Source organism: Hesperophylax consimilis, chromosome 29 (genome assembly GCF_061612785.1).
Source record: "Hesperophylax consimilis isolate HC1 chromosome 29, BYU_Hcon_1.0, whole genome shotgun sequence".
In the NCBI taxonomy this organism is placed as follows: Eukaryota; Metazoa; Arthropoda; class Insecta; order Trichoptera; family Limnephilidae; genus Hesperophylax; species Hesperophylax consimilis.
In genome coordinates, this window is record NC_142864.1 from 5,449,271 (window position 1) to 5,472,803 (window position 23,533).

At 33.4% G+C, this 23,533-nt stretch overlaps 1 protein-coding gene and 1 pseudogene across 9 annotated transcripts in view; one reads left to right on the top strand and one right to left on the bottom strand.

The window, feature by feature from the left end:
- The window catches only part of LOC149409807 (uncharacterized), a 174,999-nt gene that overhangs the window by 38,217 nt on the left and 113,249 nt on the right, over nucleotides 1-23,533 (bottom strand). For all 9 annotated transcript variants that reach the window (XM_089649297.1, XM_089649298.1, XM_089649293.1 and 6 more), the window contains 6 exons: nucleotides 7,404-7,492; nucleotides 5,970-6,057; nucleotides 4,285-4,521; nucleotides 3,455-3,569; nucleotides 2,983-3,096; nucleotides 2,716-2,860 (listed from right to left, as the gene is read on the bottom strand). In XM_089649297.1, the coding sequence (XP_089505423.1) occupies nucleotides 2,716-2,860; nucleotides 2,983-3,096; nucleotides 3,455-3,569; nucleotides 4,285-4,521; nucleotides 5,970-6,057; nucleotides 7,404-7,492 (788 nt within the window). The remainder of the gene's footprint in view (nucleotides 1-2,715; nucleotides 2,861-2,982; nucleotides 3,097-3,454; nucleotides 3,570-4,284; nucleotides 4,522-5,969; nucleotides 6,058-7,403; nucleotides 7,493-23,533) is intronic.
- LOC149409808 (uncharacterized) lies at nucleotides 3,604-4,182 on the top strand (annotated as a pseudogene).

Genomic DNA, 23,533 nt, shown 5'->3' on the forward strand with positions numbered 1-23,533 from the left:
GCCTTTATTCACTTAGCCACTAAGCCGGACAAAAGAAAACTTATTTAGGTTAAAGTGTAACATTCTCGTTACATTTCACAATTATCAAATCAACCACTAGCCGGCACCATTTTGATTTTTTGACACTTAGTAGTGTAAACCCTATTAAACTCCGTTGCATAGTTTAGAAGAACTAAGCGCACAAACGACGACACTTTGTTTTATACTATTCAGAAATACCAATGTATTATCACGATTATGAATTTACTAAAAGTTTATCAGGAAACGGCCTGTAATCCCGTTTTTAGTTCATTATGATCTGGGATGTTCCGGGATGTTCCCAAACGTTCCAGACTATTCCCGAACATCCGAAAACATTCCAGAATTTTGTGGAAGCCTGTTCTAGAAATTTGTAGAGGGTGAAACTTCCATCCCTTATATCTTCAAAAGCACGCCCTTCATGTAAAAACGAGAACCTTCTTCATGAATGGGGGATAGAGGGCTACCACACCATATAACTCCCTTGATCGTATCGGGACTCACTTCTGAGTTTTAGCGGCACGAAAATTGTACACTTACTTTTAAAATATATATTGATTAAAATTATTTTCTCTCCTTTAAAACCATTTTTTCGTAGGCAAATTTAAAATTGATTTGTCACATTACATTAGAGTGAAATATCTCTATCAATTTCCTCAGTACTATGTTTCAAGTGGGTATATAGTTACTTGATGAAAAATTGCCAAACTTATTTCATTAAAGTAATTTTTTACGAAAACTTGATGTGTGTTTTAGGAAGAGGGGTATAATAAATCAAGCTATTTGATCGTGTAATACCGGATACCTTAATGTTCCGTGATATTTTATCAAAGCATGGATTATTTATTAACATAGTAACTAAGGAACAGTGTACATAACGAGCCCAAAAGAATTTCGGTCCAAACTAAAAACTTACCTTAGATATTCATACCAACAAATTCAATATAATAGCGAGTATCTTTCTTTCTTACATAACCTAATTACACTTTATTTATTGACTCTTCACTATTTTAATTTTAACGACTATATAAAACATTGTACATACATACAAAATACTATGGTGAATTTAAGACTCTGATAACGGGGGTTTGCTCGAGGCTTACATTTTAATTAATTCCGACGGATTCTCAACTTTAATATTAATGCGTGTTCAACACGCTCCTCTGTCCTGTTCAGGGTAGATCAAAGTAAAACGAACTCTAAGCAGAATTCTTGCCTGAACAGACTATGCAATAATTACAATAGCGTATTATCTAACGTTGATATTTTCAGTTGCGAACTTACCAAATTCAAGAGGTCCATAAAAGAATATTTCTCTGATAGTTTGTGAATAATGTTTATGTCTCTATTGTTTGTATCGCTATTATCATTTGATTTATATCTACAACCTCTCTCCATGGCTATATATGTATTGTTTTGTAAATTTTTCGTTTTATATAATCTTTTGTTTTGTATATATATTTTTTTTAATTCATATTCCTTTCTCACAAATTTAAATTATGCTGTCTCAGTTAAAGTCACAAGGGGGAAGTCCATAATTGGTTTTATTTTACTAAATAATACTGATGTACAAACTGATTAAATATAAACTGTCAATTTCCCAAAAATGAATAAATAAATATTTTTTAGAACGATCCCTACGTATGTAAGTTATCTGTATTTAAAATTAATAAAAACAGTACCTTACCAATAAAATATTTTATTTAAAACGGTTTGAAAATTTTATAAAACGTTTTTCAATTATAAAATTAGCGGTAAGCACACGATTTTATTTTTCTCAACGATGAATTAGTAACCCCGAGATATTCATCTGGACAGAAATAATTATTAATAAACCCCACGGAAAGGTCGATTTTCTAGGCCTGCTAGGGAAAAATCGACAGTAGGTTCGCCCATTTCGCCGGGCCACGCGACAAATATTGTTTGTACACGACTTCATTACTTATGTCGTTAAGGTTCCTACTTTATTTTAGAGATTTGTTAGGGCAAATTCAACCTTGGGTCTGTCCGATACACCAGGGCCGCGCGTAACATATTTTTGTACACGGCTTCTTCACTTACGACGTTAAGATTCCGACTTTATTTTTAAGTACGTACACTAGGGTGTGCTGAGGCGGACTAAAGTTGTTAAATTTTATTTTATGTCGTTTTTTGTTGTTGTTTTTCATTGAGCTCTTCCAGCTTCATTCTTGATTTGAACCATTAAAATTATCTATTCGTTTTATATCTGGGGGAAGGATGTTGTGGATTTTTGTTGCAAAATAAATGTAGTTTCTTCGACCGAATGTGCTTTCACAACTTGGAATGATTTTTTTAATGTCATTTTGATTCGATCTAGTATAATGAATAAGCAGTCTAGTATAAGATTCCTTATTTTTAAACAATTGTTTTAGTAAATTTTTTGCGTATATTCGTTGTAAATTTGGTACGTCAAAACTACTGAAAAATTCGATCGAAGGCTTTTGAATTATTATTACCTATTCGAAGCATTTAACAAATAACAACAAGAAATGCCTTGTGGATGTGTTTCCTGATCTAAAAAATTCGCATATCGAGCCTTAAATTTCCTATAATAAACTGTGTTTCACAATGATTACGAAATTCAAATGGGATGTAGATTTACGATGTCGGAGAGAAGTAAGAGAGATTAGTTTAGAAATATGGGAATTGCAACGCAAAAATGATTGGAGTACTTACTTAAGGAATGCTTGGAAGTCGTCACATAGTGCTTCGCAGCCAGGCCACTTGCAGACCCCATGGCCGAACAGGGGATGAGCAGCATCTTCCTCAGGGGGACCCAGCTCGGGGGGCGCAGCGCCGAACACCATGGAGGACAGGAGCCCTAGGACACGAGACAGGCTGGATAATGTAAAAAGTGCAACTGATGACATGAAGGCAGGAACACGGGACGAATAAAAGATACCTGATGATGAATAAGAATTTAATGTTGAAATTGTGACTTACCATGAGCGGGTCCATGCGCTGGAGGCCTTGGCAGACCATGGAGGAGATACTGTCTCTGGGCTGCTTGTAGTTGTTGCACTAACTGTTGTTGAGCTCCAAGTTGCTGAAGAGACCCTGGAGGACAAAATAATGGATTAGACTTTGAGGCATAACAGAGAGCTTCTATGAAAATCATTGATATTTAATAGAAGAAAGAAGATAAAGATATTTTGAATTATCGAAAACTTATCACAAAAGAAAGTTTTCATCATAATTGTTGGCATTCCAGTGAACAATAAAAGGACTTCCATTGCAGTAATTGCTATTTTTGGTATAAATTAAGTGGATGAAGCTAAACCCTGAAGAATTGGCACAAGGGAATCAAGAATACTTGACACAATAGAAGAGCTTTCACGATGATGGTTGTTATTTTTGACACAGAAGAGGGAGCAAAAGAGTTATATAAGATAAAGTAGATAAGGTGTTGACTTACCCGGGCCATCGGGAGCGCCATGCAAAGCATGTCCCTGGAGAATACTAAGTTGCAGCTGGTCTTGTAGTCGTTGGGCAGCTTGTTCCATCTGGCGCTTGCTGAGCTCTGATGATAGCTGCCGGGAGAAAAATATTATCAAAACATGTATTATTGGAAAAGAAAAAGAGAAGAAGAAGTGAAGGAAGGAGAAGAAAGAAGAAAGAAGAAAGAAGAAAGAAGAAAGAAGAAAGAAGAAAGAAGAAAGAAGAAAGAAGAAAGAAGAAAGAAGAAAGAAGAAAGAAGAAAGAAGAAAGAAGAAAGAAGAAAGAAGAAAGAAGAAAGAAGAAAGAAGAAAGAAGAAAGAAGAAAGAAGAAAGAAGAACGAGAAGGAGGAGAAGGAGAAGAATGACGAGAAGATGGAGGTGGCGTAGAAGAAGGAGAAGAAGATAGAGATGAAGTAAAAGGATGAGGAGAAGAAGTAGGAGGATGATAAGAATGGGTAAAAGAAGAAGAAGAATGGTAAGTAAGAGAAGCATGAGCAGAAGAAAGAGAAAAAGAAGGATTAGAAAAATGAGCAGAAGAAGGAGAAGAAGAAAGAAAATCAGGAGAAGAAGGAGAAGAATAATGAAAAGAAAAAGAAGGAGGAGAAGAAAAAATTAAAGTAGGAGAAGCAGGAACAAAAGAAAGAGAAAAAGAAGGATTAGAAAAATGAGCAGAAGAAGAAAGAAAAGCAGGAGAAGAAGGAGAAGAATAATGAAAAGAAAGAGAAGGAGGAGAATAAGGAGAAGAATATTGAAAAGGTGAGGGAGAAGCAGGAGGAGAAAGAGGAGAAGGAGAAGTCTGTTAGTTACCTGCTTGTGCATATGCTGCTGCTGCAGGAACCTGTGCTTCATGAGCGCCTGCAGCTGCTGGGGGGCCAGCAGGGGCTGCTCGAGCAACTGCTGCACGGAGAACAGGTCGGGGCCCGGACCGGGGGCGCCGGGCGCTCCGGGGGCCGTCGAGGGCGAGGCGGGGCCCCCGGCCGCCGGGGAGCGCTCCGCCGGGGAGCCGCGCGGGGACCCATGGGAAGGCGATGGCGGGGAAGACACCTGCAATGGTCATTTTTTAACTCCCCCTTCGCTAAATGTCCCTTTCAATCCCACCCACCAACCAATAACATTCAACTTTCAATTTATCTATCACTTCACACCTATCCGTCGTTCGATTAATATATTAAATAAGTGAATGAATAAACAAATTTTAACAAATCATCAAATTTCAACGTTCATTTTTGGGTTCTGTGGAAGTCCTATTTAAGTTCTGTTATTATATCATTTTAGGCTAGTTGCTTAACAGAACTGAAATAATAATTCTCCGTAACACCCCATACTTAGAGGCATACAACAATATGACGACAAAAAAACTATGTGAAAATAGTAAGGAGGGGAAGGAGAAGGGGAGAGGAAGGAGGGGAAATACCTGGCTTTTCAAATCTAGTAACCAAACACGACTAAAGCCATTTCAAGCAATGTTTCACACATGATGGTCTTACACTAGGGTGATTCTGAGAGTATTTTGTGATCTATGATAGAGATGTGGGTTATCCAAAAGATGGTTACCGGGGCTGTGGTTCCCGTACCCGCCTCCCAAATTAATAAAACAACATAAAATATCAATAATTTACAAATACCATGTCACCCTATTTAAAAAAAAATGAGATGATGACAATCCCTTAAAATATATTGAGATAGTTAATAAATGTTTTTTTCTGTCATTATGTTTTCAGTTTTTAAAGAAACAATAAATAATAAAACAGTTTTTGGCTGTTGAAATAATCCAAAAATTCCATTACAAAAAACTTATTAGTGCTCTTCTATAAAATTATGAAAATGGGACATGGTGTCATATGCCTCCCAGGATATCTAGCACAGTTGAACGATAAACGATTTATCAATAATGTCGATAACTTTTCATCGTTCTAGAGCAGTGGTTCTTAACCTGGGTTCGATCGAAACCCAGGGGTGCGGTGAGTCAGTCTCGGGGGTTCGGTGGAGGTCAAGACCCCCGACTTATATGATTGGCTGCAGGTGATCACGCAGCGGTAGAGCTTGCGATTACCGGTCAAGATGGTCGCCCGAAAATGACCATAGTCATTATATACGGACCATAGACATTTTACTCCTAATTTTTCAAATTAGGAGGGGTTCGGTGAATGCGCATATGTAACTGGTGGGGTTCGGTACCTCCAAAAAGGTCAAGAACCACTGTTCTAGAGCATGACTGCAGATTGCTAACCTACAAATAACAGTTCACGTCGAATATATTAAAAGCACTTAGTTGTTGTGAACTGTTGTTTGTTTGTCGGTGATTTCCAGTCACACTCGGGAACGATGAAAATGTTTCAAAACTATTTTTGCGTCCAAATACACAGATGAAGTCCAAAGAACAACAGAGATAAATCGGGATTTAGAAAATTGGACTGTCTCGAAAGCTGGTATACCTGTCTGATGGAATTAAATGGACATGAGGGGTAAATAAGGGTGGGTGGTTGACTTACCGATATGTGATGCCTGGGGGGCGAGTGTCTGGAGTCCGGTCTGTCCCGGGCTCTCCTGCGCCCGCTGCGGGGCTCGCCCGGGGACCACCTACAACACAAAAAACACAAAATATACATACAGACCATGCAATAATTACAATAGCGTATTATCAAAGGTTGATATTTTCAGTTGCGAACTTATCAAATACAAGAGTTCCATAAAAGAATATTTCTCTGATGGTTTGTGAATAATGTTTATGTCTTTATTGTTTATATCTCTATTATGATTTGATTTATATCTAAAACCTCTCTCCATGGCTATTTATTTATTTAAAAAAAAAAACAGTTTTTAACATAAAAAACGTACTCTGCACATCTCACTAGGGCATTCCTGTATCAAGATGTGCAGCTTTATAATTATATCATTTAAAACATTACATATATGTAAACTTAATATAATAATAACATTAAATTTAAACCTAAAAAAGAAATGTTCATGACACGGTCGTTTCGTGACCGGTAGACAAAAATAAACAAAATTTTAGTAACAAATGTACGAAAAATAAAAATGTCAACAAAAGAAGCATTGGTAAGTAAGTTGACAACAATAATATTATTCTGTTAACTAAAGTACAAGGTACTTATAAATGTATTGTTTTGTAAATTTTTCGTTTTATATAATCTAATTTTGTTTTGTATAAATTTTTTAATTCATATTCCTTTCTCACAAATTTAATCTTATTCCATTATGCTGTCTCAGTAGAGGTAAAGTCAGAAGGAAGAAATCCATAATTGGTTTTATTTTAGCTATATAATACTTATGTACAAACTGATTAAATGTAAACTGTCGATTTCCCGAAAATTAATAAATAAATAAAATAAAGCCAGAATATTAACGACGTAAAGTGACGAGCTGCCCTGACAGACCCGCGGTTGCAAATAAAGTGGGAATCTTAACGACATAAGTTATGAAGTTGAATAAAAACAATATTCGGCGCGCGGCCCGGCGTAACAGACAGATCTACGGTCGACTTTGCCCTAGCAGGCCTAGAAAATCGACCTTTTCGTGGGGTTTATTTCAATTATTTCTGATGAACGTATTAATAAATTCTCAAATTTTTCTAGAGGGATCCCTCGGGAAGTTACTAATTCATCGTCTAAAAAATAAAATCTGGTGCTTACCGCTAATTTTATAGTTAAAAAACGTTTTATAACATTTTCAAACCGTTTTACATAAAAAAAATTAATGGTAAGTTCTGTTTTTATTAATCTTAAATATGAGATACGGTCACTACGGACTCTACACTGAATACATAAGGTATTTTAAGCTGTGATTTGTGGTCATGCACAAACAGTCAGTGGCACTAGCGAGCAGCTCGTAGCTTATCATCCCTGCCTATAGTGCGAATATTTCGTGAAAAGATGCAGTGTACAAGACGAGTGTAAGGTGCCTACCTGTCCAGACAGCGGTCCAGTTCTATCGAGGGCGGCTGGCGGGCTGGTGCGGTGCCTCGCAGCTCAGGGGGCGGTTCCAGTGGGGTACCCTGCGGAAAAAATAAAACAAACCAATCAAATATATGCATGATATTTTTTAATCAATATAATGTATGATTATAAATGTTTTTTCGATGGCTGTCCTCATGGAGTAGTGACATAAATACATGCACACACACAGTAATGTTAAATACAGATGTTTCTTTAATAGAAATATAATTTAAGGCAGGATGTTTATGTTCAATTACAATATAACATATGTACGTAATATCATTACTAATTACAATACAACTTATACATAATATTTATCACTAACCACTGCCATAATCAATAGTCAGGGTTTTCCAATAAGAGGTGTTATTTTGATATTCAATCGTAAAAGATCAATGGTTTCTTTGCTTGTGTGGCACGTAGCGCCTTCTTGTTGAAAGTAAACGTTGTCCAGATCAATACCATCTAATTCCGGCCATAAAAAATTATTAATCATCTCTCGATAGCGCAATCCATTCACCGTAACTGTTGCTCCAGCCTCATTTTCGAAAAAGTAAGGGCCAATGACTCCGCCGGACCATAAACCGCACCAAACAGTCACACGTTGAGGATATAGAGGCTTTTCAACAATAACTCTTGGGTTTTCCGAGCCCCAGATGCGACAGTTTTGCTTGTTGACGAAGCCACCGAGGTGGAAATGGGCCTCATCACTCAAGATGATTTGCATTTGATTCACTCAAGTGAATTTTAATAATTTCAATGCGTTGTTGAAGCGTGTATCGTTCCATTTTTATTAATGGCGTAGTTTCTACTTGTCAAATGTCAAAAAATGACAGCTTCAAAAGTAACATCTACCGAAATAGCGGACTATTTAAAATAACACCTCTTATTGGAAAATAACTAAAACTAACCCTCAACTAGTCTCGGACCTAGAAAAACGTCACACCATGATCCCGGGCACCCCTGCTAAGTAAACAAACGTAGCGAACCACGTTAGTGACCTGTGGCAGGGTTGTTGGTTATATACTATGTATGGCAAGCCACAAAATGTTAATATTGTAACTATGTATGGCCAGCCACAAAAAGTTAACAATATCTTACGAATACATAGGAAATAAATTTTCCATTGAAATCTAAAAAAAAGATAATGAAAATAAAGCCAAAAATATGTATATTGGTATACCTTATATAGTCACAATTGTAGGTAATAGGCATTAAAATCGCTTGACAAACGGAGTCTATAAATTTTTCAAGCACAAAAGTGGTTTTTATTTATTTTGTGAATAATTTTATAAAAAAGCAAAAAAGTTAATCAAGTGAAACTGTCACAGATAATCTAAGCTATAATACTGTAATTTTTAAAAGTTGTTTCCTTTACGCGTTAACATTTATATTTTTTATTGAGTAATTTATTATTTTATTTGTATTCTACTCAAGCGAAATAATAGGAAATCCTTCAATTTATCTTTAAGCATATTTTTTGGTATTCGTAATGTACACCAATTTATTATTTATTCATTGATTTAGCATTAAGCTTCGCCTTAAGATAAATTACGCTACAGTCAACCACCCCATAGCTAAGGTGTTAATTTAACCCCATTAACAGTGTCACTTGTAGCATCCACCCCCTCAACAGCAGCCGGGGAATCCCTTATGAGTGCCACTCGCCACCCTGGAACACAGGCCACAGGGAACAGGACACTACCTCAAGTGGCACTCATCATTCTGTGTCTTGTAGCTTATAAACTCTACGGGTTAACTCCAATCTCACTGGGTTAAGGCGATGCCATACATAGTAATGCAAAATCATGTGTTTTTGGTTTGAAAATTTGGTCGCCTAGAAATGTTTCAGATGCTTTAATTAAATACTGCGAGTAGAATACATCTTGGCCTTTGAAATAATCGAGTATTTTTTACATAAATAATCAAGTCTTTTTATAAGCCCAGAAAAAAATAATGTAAAGGACTATGAAAACTGCTTTAAAGTTCAAAATCTCCTACTTACAAACCCATTTTCGGTTATGATTTTATTGTATAATGTGGCAAATTAAGTTATTTATAGAATGATCGGAAAATTTTTTAATATTTATGCCTGAAAATCCACAAAATAAAATAAAAGGCACTTTTTGGCCATGTTTTTTTCTTGCATAAATCAAAACAGGCGGATGGTGTTAAGCGGGAATTTAAACCTTATCGCCATCTACGTAAGGGTTGTTATTGATAGCGGCTCAATTTAAAATATTACACGACGTAGTGCATCGCCTTAACATATACACTTCTTTTTTCAACTCAGATTTTTTTACACAAGCAGAAGTACTTATTTATATTCTTCATAAAACGGTTTTGCACCAATATATTACTGAGACGATTATACATTTGAAATAAATGTAAGTATAAAAGCTCTTTGGGACAGTTTTACTATTTTGTGACATAGTCTCCCCAGGGCGGTGCGTACATTAATTTTACAAATTATTATAAGCAATAATTAGTCTCCTGAAATATTCATACAAATTAAAAATATATACAATAAATGCCGCCAACGGGAATTGAACCCGCACCTTCTGATGTCCGGTCAGGTGCACTGGACCACTGAGCTACGTCGACTTATTTCCAACACGTCAAATAATTCAATATGTACTAGTACTTGGAACCATAACAAGTCAAACAGAATTCAGGTCTAAACTAAAAACTAACCCTTTTAAGCTGTCATACCCTTAAATTAAATATACCATTCCTGAGAGAAAGTGCAATTATATCCAATTTTCCAATTATATCCTAAATCCTGTATATAAATTTCGCTAATAAACAATTAGTTAATGTTAATTAAGTGTTAATCTCAAGTGACCTACCAGGTAAGTATGGTACTGTATATTATCTCCATATATAGTTAGTAATAACACAGATCATTGTAGAAATGTATTATATATTTGTACAGCGCCCTTGCGGTGATTTTGCCAAATCATCCAAATGTTATTATCATTATTACTGCTTATTATATGCGACTAATCATTGCTTATAATAATTTGTTATCCTTTGTGCTATGCATAAAAAACCTTGTCTTATAAACATTAGTTTATCATTATAAAAAATAAAAAAAAATTAACGTTTGAGGATGAAATGCATTCGTGTCCTTGGAAAAGAAAACCACAAAAATTTCCCAAATAAAAAATAAAGTATGTTTTACTTAATTTTTTTTAAAATTTTTATTTATGCTTTGTTTTGAGAGCTGCAAAAGATTTCAATGATTTAGGAACATTTATTATGTTATATAAAACCCTTGTCAGATGCCAACTTCAGTATAACTCTACGTTATGGTCTCCATTTTTCAATATTCATTCAGATAACATTGAAAAGATTCAACGGAAGTTTCTAAGGTTTATAAATTATAAATTGCATATTCCTATACAAAACATAAATTACAATTACCTCTTAGATAAAATGTCTCTATTGAAACATTCAGAAAGAAGAATAAGCACAGATTTAATACTGTTACAAAGAATACTACATTTTAAAATTGACTGTCCCGAATTACTTCAATGTATCAATATCCATGTTCCCAAAAAATCAAGTCGACATTTCTTACCTTTTTACTTCAATAACACCAGGACACTAGCTTACCAAAATTCTCCGATTTCGAGACTTCACAATCTCGGAAACAAATATTCTGATCTGGGTGATATATTTCATTTGAAAACACTTTTATTCTTCTAGACACAAATAGACCTATGTACCCATATAACTTCTCCGCTTCTACTATTTTGTTTTGTTGAATCTTTTAAACTCAATTATATGCGTGAGGATTCATTTTTGCCATTATGTTTACATTCTTCTTTATTGTATTAATTTTTAAGTGTTTACTCTGTTACAAAATGCTTGTATTTTTTTATAGAAAAACCCACCAGGGCGTGTAGTAAATAAAAAAAAAGTGGGTGTGTCAAGCCTACGCAAGACAGAAGTGAAACTTCTTTTGTTAAACCGTATGAACCACAATCAATTACGTATTTCACTCGTATTACACTCACGACGCAGTATACTAACCAAGCAGCTGATGCTTGGCGTGGCGCAGTTCGCTGGTGTCTGAGAGAGAGGAAAGAAGAGAAGAGAGAGAACGTTCGTGAGCGGCTCCCCCACCTCAACAAGCGCATATGGTGAGAGAGGGACAGTGAACGGTGAGCGGTGGTGGGGGTACCCGCATTTTCGTGTCGATCCTGACTCGGTTTTACTCCGTCCATCGAAAATCCATTACGCGCCTAAAGAAGTTTCACTTCAATAAATAAATAAATAAAAATTTTAAAAAATTAAATGACTATTTTTATTAATATTCTACCTGCGTTGCTGATGGTTTGGAGTAAGATTTTGAGTAAGAGTAGGAATATTTTGAAAAAAGTATACGGGCATCCTCTACTTCTTCTACTTCATACATTCCCCTTACACCCCATTCTTCGTTCATAGCGTATGCTACATTTTGTCACAGAAATGTGAAATGTGCTATATTCAACATACAATGTCTTCCTCGGGTGTATTCGACTTTTTTTTACGTTCACTTCGCGTAGTATCGTAAAATTCACATTGTTACTGTAGAAAAATTACAATAAATAGATTTAATTTTGAATCCGTACTCATTCCAGTGCAGAGATAAATTTATATAAATAAAAATGTTCGTTTGTTAAAAATCTTGAATCTCTGAAAGATCTTCATCGATTGCTTTGAAATTTTGACACAACTTTGCATTCGATTACGCGCGTGTTTTTATATATACCTATATTATATAGATGTCACCCGTAAAAACATGTTTTTCTTTTAAACAGCGCCATCTGTTGGACTTTAAAGCAACACGCTCAATTGTTTCTATGTCTGTACAGAAAGACTACGCCACAGCAACGAGTGGCGGGGTACAGCTAGGACATATTTTAGAATCGATTAGATAATTATTTTAAGAAACTTTGTGCAAAAAATTCAATTTCGGCAAAATGTCACATAGAACCTTCTTGTCCCAAGGGCACGAATTCTTTAAATAAATTAAAAATGGTAACTTCAAAATTTAATTTTTAATTGCACTTCATCGGATTTTGAGCAAACGACCAACCTGTCTAATGCCAAATTAATACACTTTTGAGGTGTATTAATTTTAGGCTTTGAATTCCTTTAGAAACAATAGATTATGATTTTTTATTACATTCATTGAAATTGCTGTTAAGTGATAGAAGAAAAATTTTTCATCTTATATTTTTATACAAAATTATAAATTATCAGTTGGATAGCCCTGACATATTAATGTTGATTCATTTTCATGTACCTACCATTAGATCAAGGTCCTCTAGTATGTATTATTGTGACTATTATACCACAGTCTCAGTATATAACTCAGTTATAAATAGATTGCACACACTTGGGAACTTTTATGCTAAAATCGCAGATACCTTTAAGAGAAAGGTACAAGCCAAAAATTTGTATATTATTGGTGTACCTTACATTGTAGGTAATAAGCATTAAAATCGCTTGACAGACGGAGTCAAAAAACGTTCGATTTCAAGCAAAAAACCGGTTTTTATTTATTTTGTAAATAATTTTGTAAGAAAGCAAAAAAGTTAATCAAGTGAAAATGTCACAGATAATCTTTGCTATAATACAGTATTTTTTTAAAGTTGTTTCCTTTACGCGTTCATACCTTTCTATTGAAAAAATGTTTTTTTTAATAGTGTAGATTTATATTTTCTATTGAGTATTTTTTTTATTTGTATTCTACTCAAGCGAAACGATGGGAAAATCTTCAATTTATCTAAAGCATATTTTTTGGTATTCATAATGTACACATTCAATATAAAGATTAATCAAAATAGCGATTTAGCATTAAGCTTTGCCTTAATATGTTCCTTGTGAAGTATAAAGCTGCACTAATAACACATTTTAACGTCATTTATTTTAATGAGGTTACTACATAACAGGTTTATGTTATTGTTTCTTATGTATGTAAAATATAAATAAATAAAATTATAAATTATGAAAAAATATCTCAAACCCATAAATGTTAATTTTAATTATTTCAACTTCGCTGTTCTAAATCTAGAATGAGATGTAAGTTGTAGAATTTTAATTACGTCTATAATAATAAGTTTAGGAATCTGACGGGCACAATAGTGACTAGTGTCTCACCCTCTGTTTGAGGAATTTCCCCCCACCTCCCCCGACTAAGTCCCCCAATCCTCCCAGCGCCCAACAAACACGGGAATATCTACACACAACAACAGGGGTCATGGATACAGAACCGGATTGGGGAACAACACATCATAAAATATTTTTATTTCTTGTTTTTTTGTATGTTTTAGCATTCCACTAATTTCAATAAAATTGACCGCATAATGTGAACTATTAATTTGTTCAAATGCAGATTTTCAGATACAGTCGACATATCTTTAACTATCCCTCAGTCAAGTGGGGGAGTAGGTAGTACCCAATATTTTTACTAATTTTCCCCCTTAGTATCCTCCTTATTTTAGCTTAAATATTAGACATATCATTTCAGTATTTTACGTATTCCTGCGCAAATACTTAAGTTACCATTAATAATTGGGATTTCTCTAGTTTAAAAGCCCATAAGACAGATAAATAATGGGGTCGTCGGAAGACCAAATACTTAAGTTACCAATAATAATTGGGATTTCTCTAGTTTAAAAGCCCATAAGACAGATAAATCATGGGGTCGTCGGAAGACCAAATACTTAAGTTACCATTAATAATTGGGATTTCTCTAGTTTAAAAGCCCATAAGACAGATAAATAATGGGGTCGTCGGAAGACCAAATACTTAAGTTACCAATAATAATTGGGATTTCTCTAGTTTAAAAGCCCATAAGACAGATAAATCATGGGGTCGTCGGAAGACCAAATACTTAAGTTACCATTAATAATTGGGATTTCTCTAGTTTAAAAGCCCATAAGACAGATAAATCATGGGGTCGTCGGAAGACCCCATGATTTATGCTTTGTTTGGCATCTTGGCCTTTCAAGGGTTAATGATCCCCAACACAATTTTATGAAGCCTTCATCATTAAGCTCCCCCCGCACTTTAATTTCTTAACATATTTCTCTAAAACACTCTTTTTCACAAGTTTTTAAGTTCTTTAAAAAGTATATGTTTATTTATTTATTTATTAACGCTCTTTTTCGGGGGCTTTTACATGAGAATAAATAAATATACATTATTTATTGTACATAACTGAATTTCTTCATTAACAACATTTTATATTTGTTTAAAGATAAATTGAAGATGTCCACTGACTCGGTATAATTGTTTTCCACCATTAGTATTCTGGGCAAAGAGGAATACATATGGTAGTTAGTCCCAGAATTTCTGTACTGAAATAAATCCTGACTTCTAGTATTACGTTGTGGAATCCGAAAACTTATCAATTCTAGCAATACCGGACTATCAACTAAATCGTTTAGAATTTTATATAAAAATACCAAGTCAGTGAAAATTCTTCTGTCTGCAGTTTGAGCATATAATTAACAGAGTGTTGTAGTTCAACATAATTGCTGGAATACCCATCTTAAAATTTATAAAACTTAAGAATTTGTTTTGTATTCTTTCAACAGCTTGTACATGTATATTATAATGTGGTTTCCAGACAGGAAAATTGTTCTCAAGTTAACTTCTTACATAGACAAAATATAACAATTTAATAATTAATTAATTAATCTAATTTAATAATTAGACCAGTTAGACAAGCGTACAAAGAAAACATTAAAACTCCAACAGTAAATTCAACATTTGGACAAAGACACTACCAATACCATGCTATAAAAGCTTTCAACAGTCTAAAAATTGAAATTAAAATTGAGGAAAATAAAAATAAATTCACACACAAAATTACAAAATGGATTAAACAACAAAAAAGACAATATTACCAAAATGTCATAGCATAAAATAAAAATAAAACCTACACGTAACACACAAAACCAACATAAACACACATCACTCACAAACACACAAGATTATTTTCATTGTATTATTTTTTTAATTTTAAATGTATTATTATGTATTTTTATTTTTAATTTTAAATTTATTATTTTCTTTTCAAATTTACTATCTTCTCTTTAAATGTAATATGTAGATAAGATTTTCATATTATAAAATGAAGGCCTCAGCACCGGGCAAGCCACCCAGTGAGGCCTACATTACTGGAAAACATAAATTGTAACAAAATAATGTACCAAATAAAAAAAAAAAAATAAAAAATAAAAAAAAATTCAATTTATTAGGACGGGTTGTTTCGGAGAATTTGAACAATTCATCAAATTTCAACGTTCATTTTCAAGTTCTGTGAAAGATTTTTTCAAGTTCTGTTTTTATTTCAGTTTTGTCAAGCAACTAGCCTACAATGATATAATAACAGAACTTGAATAGGACTTTCACAGAACCCGAAAACGGACGTTGAAATTTTGATGAATTGTTCAAATTCTCCGAAACAACCCGTCCAATGTTGTTTAGAAGATAATACAGGGTATTCCAATAAGAGGTGTTATTTTAAATAGCCCGCTGTTTCGGTAGATGTTACTTTTGAAGCTGTCATTTTTTGACATTTGACAAGTAAAAACTACGCTTTTAATAAAAATGGAACGATACACGCTTCAACAACGTATTGAAATTATTAAAATTCACTTGAGTGAATCAAATGCAAATCATCTTGAGTGATGAGGCCCATTTCCACCTCAGTAGCTTCTTCAACAAACAAAATTGTCACATCTGGGGCTCGGAAAACCCAAGAGTTATTGTTGAAAAGCCTCTCTATCCTCAACGTGTGACTGTTTGGTGCAGTTTATGGTCTGGCGGAGTCATTGGACCTTATTTTTTTGAAAATGAGACTGAAGCAACAGTTACGGTGAACGGATTGCGCTATCGAGAGATGATTAATGATTTTTTATGGTCGGAATTGGATGGTATTGATCTGGACAACGTTTACTTTCAACAAGACGGCGCTACGTGCCACACAAGCAACGAAACCATTGATCTTTTACGATTGAATATCAAAATAACACCTCTTATTGGAAAACCCTGTATATGTACAATTGTACATCTGTAATGATGAAACGGGAATTATATGCAGTTTAAAAAAAAATCGCAAAGTATGCTCCGAAAATTATGAAAACAAATTATAAATTATTAAAATAGTTGCAAAATATATTTTTATTTTATACATTTTACACGTGCTAATATGTTTGACGCGCGTCCAAAGTAACCTTCGTAATTATTACTAAAGTATATTTTAAGGTAAAGCACTTCGAAGGAAAGGAAAATTACGGTTTGAAAATTTTATCGCTTAGAAATATTTTGGACGCTTTACTTAAGCCCACGCATTCCCAATTTCTACTGATTTATAATATATTTCTCTAGAACACATTAAGTTTATAAGTTCCCAAAAAAAATAAATGTTGTTTTTGAAGATAATATCTATACATTTGTAATGCGGAAACGGTGATTATATGAAATTCGCTCGGTAGAAAAAAAAATAGCAAAAAAAATCCGATAATTATTAAAACACGTTTTGTTCTGTTATTTAACATGTCATATGTATAAAAAAAATCACAGTATATCTTTGAATGTTACTTTAGACACCTGTTGAGAGATTTTTGCCCTATTATAAACGAGTCATGTTTTATTAAATATTTTCATAACTTTCGCTTAATTATCATTATTTTTTAATGGTTGTGCGCCCCCTCTAACTTTTTTACATGTCTTAAATATCTCCCTTTCAAATTAATTTCTTTTTAAGGCTTATTATGGAGCCTTAACTATGCGAATGATTATACTTTACATAGTAAAATATTCTAAATTGACACACGATTTTTTTCTTATTAGTCTTTGGGTATATTTATATTGAGCAAAGAAAGTATTGTCGTATTTTCGTGGTTTTTAAATAAAACACTTGGACTTTTATTGTGATAGGTTGATAATGGATTTGGTATTTTAATTAGCAGGCTGTTGGAATAATCTGGACACCGACTGGATTATTCTCGACAGCTAACGCCATCTATGGGTTAGCTCATATACTCATATCAATGATATTAAAGAAAATATAAACCATTTCATTACAGAGGACTTTATAAACGTGCGAGTCTAGGGAACTACTCGGTGTTAGGGAACAATTATACCAGACTGGAATTAACTTGGATGAAATTATACACGAATAGAATTACACCTACTGGAATTGCACACAATTTGTTTATAATACTAATATTTAAATTAAATACATTGTTTTAATAAAAGTGATGTAAACAAAGTATTTCGTTTATATATTTTATTTATACATGATTTACGAGAGTACATGTGGTTTTTTGTGATATTTCACCCTCCATGCTAGGGATGACCCTGAGTTATGGAGGGTGAATTTTACAGTTTGTACAGAATCTATACATTACAATAATATAAAATAGAGAAATAAGAAAAATGATGTATAGCTAGTTTGGGTTGCAAGAAGAGGATGGAGAATTGTAGTTGTAATGTATTCCGTGTGTAAGGATCCATTTCGTAATTTGTTTTTTAAAGGAATGGTTAATTAATTTTTTTTTTTTTAAATATAATGGAAATAGAAGTGAAATAGAGTTTTTAGACATAGCTATATATTTGCACAGGTGCCCCAATAAGCACCCTTCAAAATTATATTTGCAAAGTTTGGGAGCGTAGGTTCTAATCCTACCGGCTGCGCCAAATGTAATACCTATATGCCAAATGTAGCTCTCTGCCATTGTGGTGTAGAGGTTGGAGTATTATTGTAGCGAGTGAAGGTCGTATACAATAATAATACGTGATATTGTACTGACATTTATTGGGGAGCTGCTTGTAACAAAAGAGGCACACAACTAACGTGCATCGCCTTTTATAAGATTTTGCAAGCATTCCATCTCACTTGCACTCATTCACATTCGTACAGACATCACAGAAGACGTTTAATTTTTTACATAATAAGAAAACGATATATCCTCTGTTACACTTTTGTAGTAAATTTGATGCCTTAACGTTTCAAAATATTAGGTAAACATTGTGTGATTTTTTTTTAACTCTCATTGTAAGGTTTGAATAGATAATTGTATTGAATGATGGAAGAAGTCGGTGATGACAAAGAAAGTCGTTAGCAATAGCGAAACGTTGCGGGGTCCACTAGAGTATATAATAAATATTAAAAGATTTTTTAAATTGAAAGCTATAATAACATTTGACTTTGTTTGCTAACATTTTTTAAATTCCAATTTCGTAGTACTTAAAAGTTCCAACGAAAGCACTCATAAGTTCCAAACGCAGTGAGATCATTATAAGTGATGATTCTTTATCACTTATAAGAGATGACTCTATCACTGATGATGTTCACAAACAATTATTATCAGCGGAAACAAAAATAAGCATTTATGCAAAGTCTGTGTTACCTATGCTATTCATAAACCTACCGTTCACAGTAGTTCTTTCAAAAATATCAGTTCTTGAATATTCTAATCATAAGTTTTAACTTTGCTTCTGTTTAACTATAATCAGTGCAGTGTTAAACTTCAATAAAGGCATATTAAAAACATCAGTTACCATAGCATAAGATTTACCAATGGTGTGTAATGTATTTATAACCGAATTTTATCCTAAAACCGTAGTATGTTTGTCACAATAATACGTATTAGGGAACCTTTATCTAATGGTGGGAATATGAAAGTGAATCAACGTTAATATATTATACAAAAATTGTTTTATATGCTAAATATCTCAGTCTCACTCGTAAGTTCTTCGTGAAATCTGGTTTAGTATAATTTTCAAAGTTGGAACTGATTGTTTGAGTAATTCAGACAAGCGATAAAGTCCCTACCTATATAAAAACAGGAAAGTATTTTGATTGCCATTTTCAAAATTGTACCTGGTTTAAAATTATCCATCATCAAAAAATTAATTTCGGATGTCTGTGCTGTGCGTTAGTCCTGCGTCATATCTGGTTCAATGAACTCAAATTTGCTTTAAATTTAAGTGTCATTTTCAAAATTGTAACTGATCGTGTGAAGAATTCGGAAAAGCGATAAAGTAACTAGGTACCTACCTATATTATAATATTTTTAACAACTTTTCCAAAATTTTAACTAATTTGTCAAGATTTCAGAATAACCCGTGATTTTTCACGGGTCCACAAAAATCTACAAGATTAAAACACAAGAGTGGAATTTTTTCAAAAAACTGCAATACATCATCATAAAATGCTATTTCAATCTCATTTATATGCTTTTTATGTAATTTTATAATAGAATCATCTCTGACAACTTATAATGCAACCTTTTTATGTAAATTCTAGCTAGAAAACTAACTCCCCATGGGTACCTATCGTATAGCTAATTCGTTAGCGCAGAATAACTCCCAACCTTAATTTAAATAATGAGAAAATCATTTACTTCGCCGACATTTTAAAATTGAAAATTTCAATTCAGTCAGCGGTTGCAGGTAGCCACTTAATATATTCACCAGTAAAGTTGAACCTAACCTTACCTCAAAGCCAGACCAACGCCATCTTTTATTATTATTTCCCAACACAAATAATCGGTACTGCCATCTACGAGCGAACAAAGTCACTAACGAGCGAGAGGGACGCACGTACACGAGTGTTTGAATTTGAAAAGAGACGGCTATATAATTTATGTAAATTTGATGTACATATACACAGTTTTCCAAGATGGCCGCCGCGGCGCGCGCCAATCAGAGGGCTCGCTTCCGCCGAGGGAAAATTGAAAAAGGAACATTGAACCGACGGAACTTGAAGTTTGTGTCAAAGCGTTCACAGATGGCAGCACCTACCCGTACATTAGCGCGCGAATAAATTAGCCGGAACTCATTTAAGTTTCCGGATTTGAAAATAATCCAAGAAATGGCGGACCTCGCAGACGGCGAAAACAATTTAGACTGGAGATGGAAGTATTTTTGGAAAACTCTGGCGTAAGTTTTTATAGTAGTACTTACAGAGGAAAGTTTTTTTCGACTTAATTTTCTAAATTCGTCGACATTTTTTTGGATACCTATTCGATATCTTTTTCCGTGTTTTATTTACATTAAATATGAAAGTATGGAAAATTAATAAAATTACATCTGTTTTCATTTTTAGCAACAATATAAAAAAAACGTCACAAATACTTTAATTTAATCATTAATATTTAATTAGCTTGATTTAATTTGGTTTATGGCAAAACAAAAATACGAAATCTTCGGTATTTATTATCAGAGAGTATTAACCTTGTTTCATTCGCATTCATACGTAGCTTCAAACATACTTTTCCGTTATTTTGACTCTTGACATGACCCGATTCAACTCACTTGATCGTGCCATGTATTCCTTCTGAATCCCCGACTTCATATTTGCACTCTTTTATTCATTCACCCGCATTACATGCCCAAACCATCTAGGCGTCCCTTTCTTAATCTTACTCACTACGCTTACATCAGCCTTGAATTCTTTGCGAATTTCCACATTATTGTTTCGGGCACAGTTTCTGGCGTGTTGTGTGCCGGAAGTAAGGTAAATTTTACCTTAATTTTAGTGGAATATATTAAATATTTTGAAGCTCGAAATTATTTCTTGAACTGTTAACCAATTTAATTGGCATGTTTGGGGCCTAGGAGTCGAAAGCTATGGTAAAAAAGGCAACATCAGTTTTCTTGGAAATCGCATATATTTATAACATTTTAATTATAAATACTTTTATTGTAATTTTAAATCTAATACACCCCTGTTTTATTTTTCCGTCAAAAGAAAAAATAGAGCAGCCCTCGTTAAGACAACAACTGATATTGTATCGTTACTACTTTATTGCATAATAGACCATATTGTCTGAACTTTAAAGTCCAAATTTGCATGACAGAAATGTGTTTACTAGTAGGGGAACTTGAGCCAATACAAATAATGCTAAATGAACCCTGGAATCCAAGCTATTTTGAGCCTTGTGGCGTGTGAGTTATTACTGTTTATGAAACTATTTTTGCTTGATTGTTTTGGTGTGGTTATGTGATGCATCTGAAACATTTGCCAAGAAAATTTCTGAATGAAAATTTTGTTCGGAATTTGAAATTTTGAATGGAAAACGGATTTGAATTTAACATTTTTATAGATTGACGATCGCATTCCAAATTTGAAAAGGACAAATAAAATAATTTTCTGTTCTAATATTAAAGGTAAGTACCTACTTTAAATTAATTGATAATTAACAAATGGGTCATAGTTCACCCCAAGTGGTTCGCTACCTTTGGTGACTTAGCAGGGGTGCCCGGGTTCCTGTGGTGAGGATAAGTCTAGATTTTGGTGGCGGATGCTTCTGCTTACCTGCATCGCTTGCATGGCAGTGGGAGGGATTAATTCAAAAGTCCGTCACTCCTGTATATACTGGCCTAAATTTCTACACACCCCTTATACATTATCCTTAACCAGATCTTCATCTCCTTCATTTACTGCATATTCACATAATTGAGTTATTTCTTCTCTCCAAATAAGAATCTAGAACATTAAGTTAGTTTTTTATTGTTAATAAATAATTATACATTTTGTCTATTGTAAGTAATGCTGTAAAAAGTTTTTCATTAGAAAATATTTATTGATTTTTTGAGACTGGCTTAGTCACCAATCATTTAATTATTTGAAGTGCATTTAAAATGCTATAATTTGTTCCTCCCCAGCCAATAACACGAAATTATGATATAGATTGAGCAATTGCATAGCAGACCCTGTTTTAATTGAATATTATTAATAGCACGTATAAATTAATAAATTATTTGCAACTAGCTGATGTGTACCCAGTGTTGCTGGGGTTATCCTTAAGAGATAGACATATACTATTAAATACTTTTTTGTAGGCATTTTTAAGATATACAATTCCGTAGTACATTATTTTGATGTATCTCATAAGGTTAAGCCAGCGTTAGCAATTTAGTGCCCCTAAATATTTTTTTACCACTTAATTACAAATCATCGATTTTTCTCTACTTTTTATAAATATTAAGTGCATGTAAACCTTTCGGAAGAAATTCTCTAAATGATTAGTGAAAAACCTATCAAAATCCGTTGGGTAGTTCAGAAGAATTAAGCGCACAAAAAGACAGTCGCGGAATGCGATTTTGTTTTATACTATTCAATTAATTGAAGATTATTAATCGTCGAGAAGATTGTCACAATCTATTGGAGAAATATCTTCAAAGTTTACAAAATGTTTTATGGTAGCATGGTATCACATGAGCGACAACTGTTGTATGTTATATGCGACAGGAGAATTGAAATTATTGATTATTCATATTTCAGATTAAACGTTTTCGTTCTGTTAGCATCTCTGAGCTGACAGATTCAATGGTGTTATTTATTTTAGTTATTCATCATGATAAAACTTAATAAATTATAATTGATTGTTCAATTTCTTTCTCAGTGAAAAAGTCCTGTGTTGAGACAGACATAAGAAATACTAAATTTAATTTTAATCCTGTGAATGAGAATAATATATTAAAGATGGAGAGCGACAAGTTAAAACAAAATAGATTAAGGAACATGATAATATGGAAGTTAAGTTTATGTCTGTGAAGGTGGTAAAATATATAAGTAGGTACTTAAATATCTATATATTAAATTATAATCCATATATTTTATGTGTTTTTTTTATTATTTCAAATGAGGACTTATTATACAATGTGTCCAAAGAAACGTCACTATCTTAAGTGCAATTGATTTTTCTATAAACTTTCTTCAGGCTGGTTGGTAAAACAATGTTTAAAAAAATAAAAATATTTAATACATCGGAACATGTGTTCATGCAGATGCGCTTTTGGTCAAAAATATAAAGGAATTATTATAAACACGTTTTCCGATGTGGATTTACAAACATATGTGTGTTTTACTGATAATTTCTTAATAAATCTGTCAATTTATTTGTTAAAGGCCTTTGGTCAGTTTTTAACAAGAGTACGAAAACGTTGACCAGATTTTTAATAAATTAGCAATATTTTGTATCAATAAACTTTCTCCGTGTATTAATAATCACATCTAAGTGTATGCTTTACAGAAGTTTTCAGTAATGGTAGAACCTACTCGTCAAGTCTGAATGCAAATG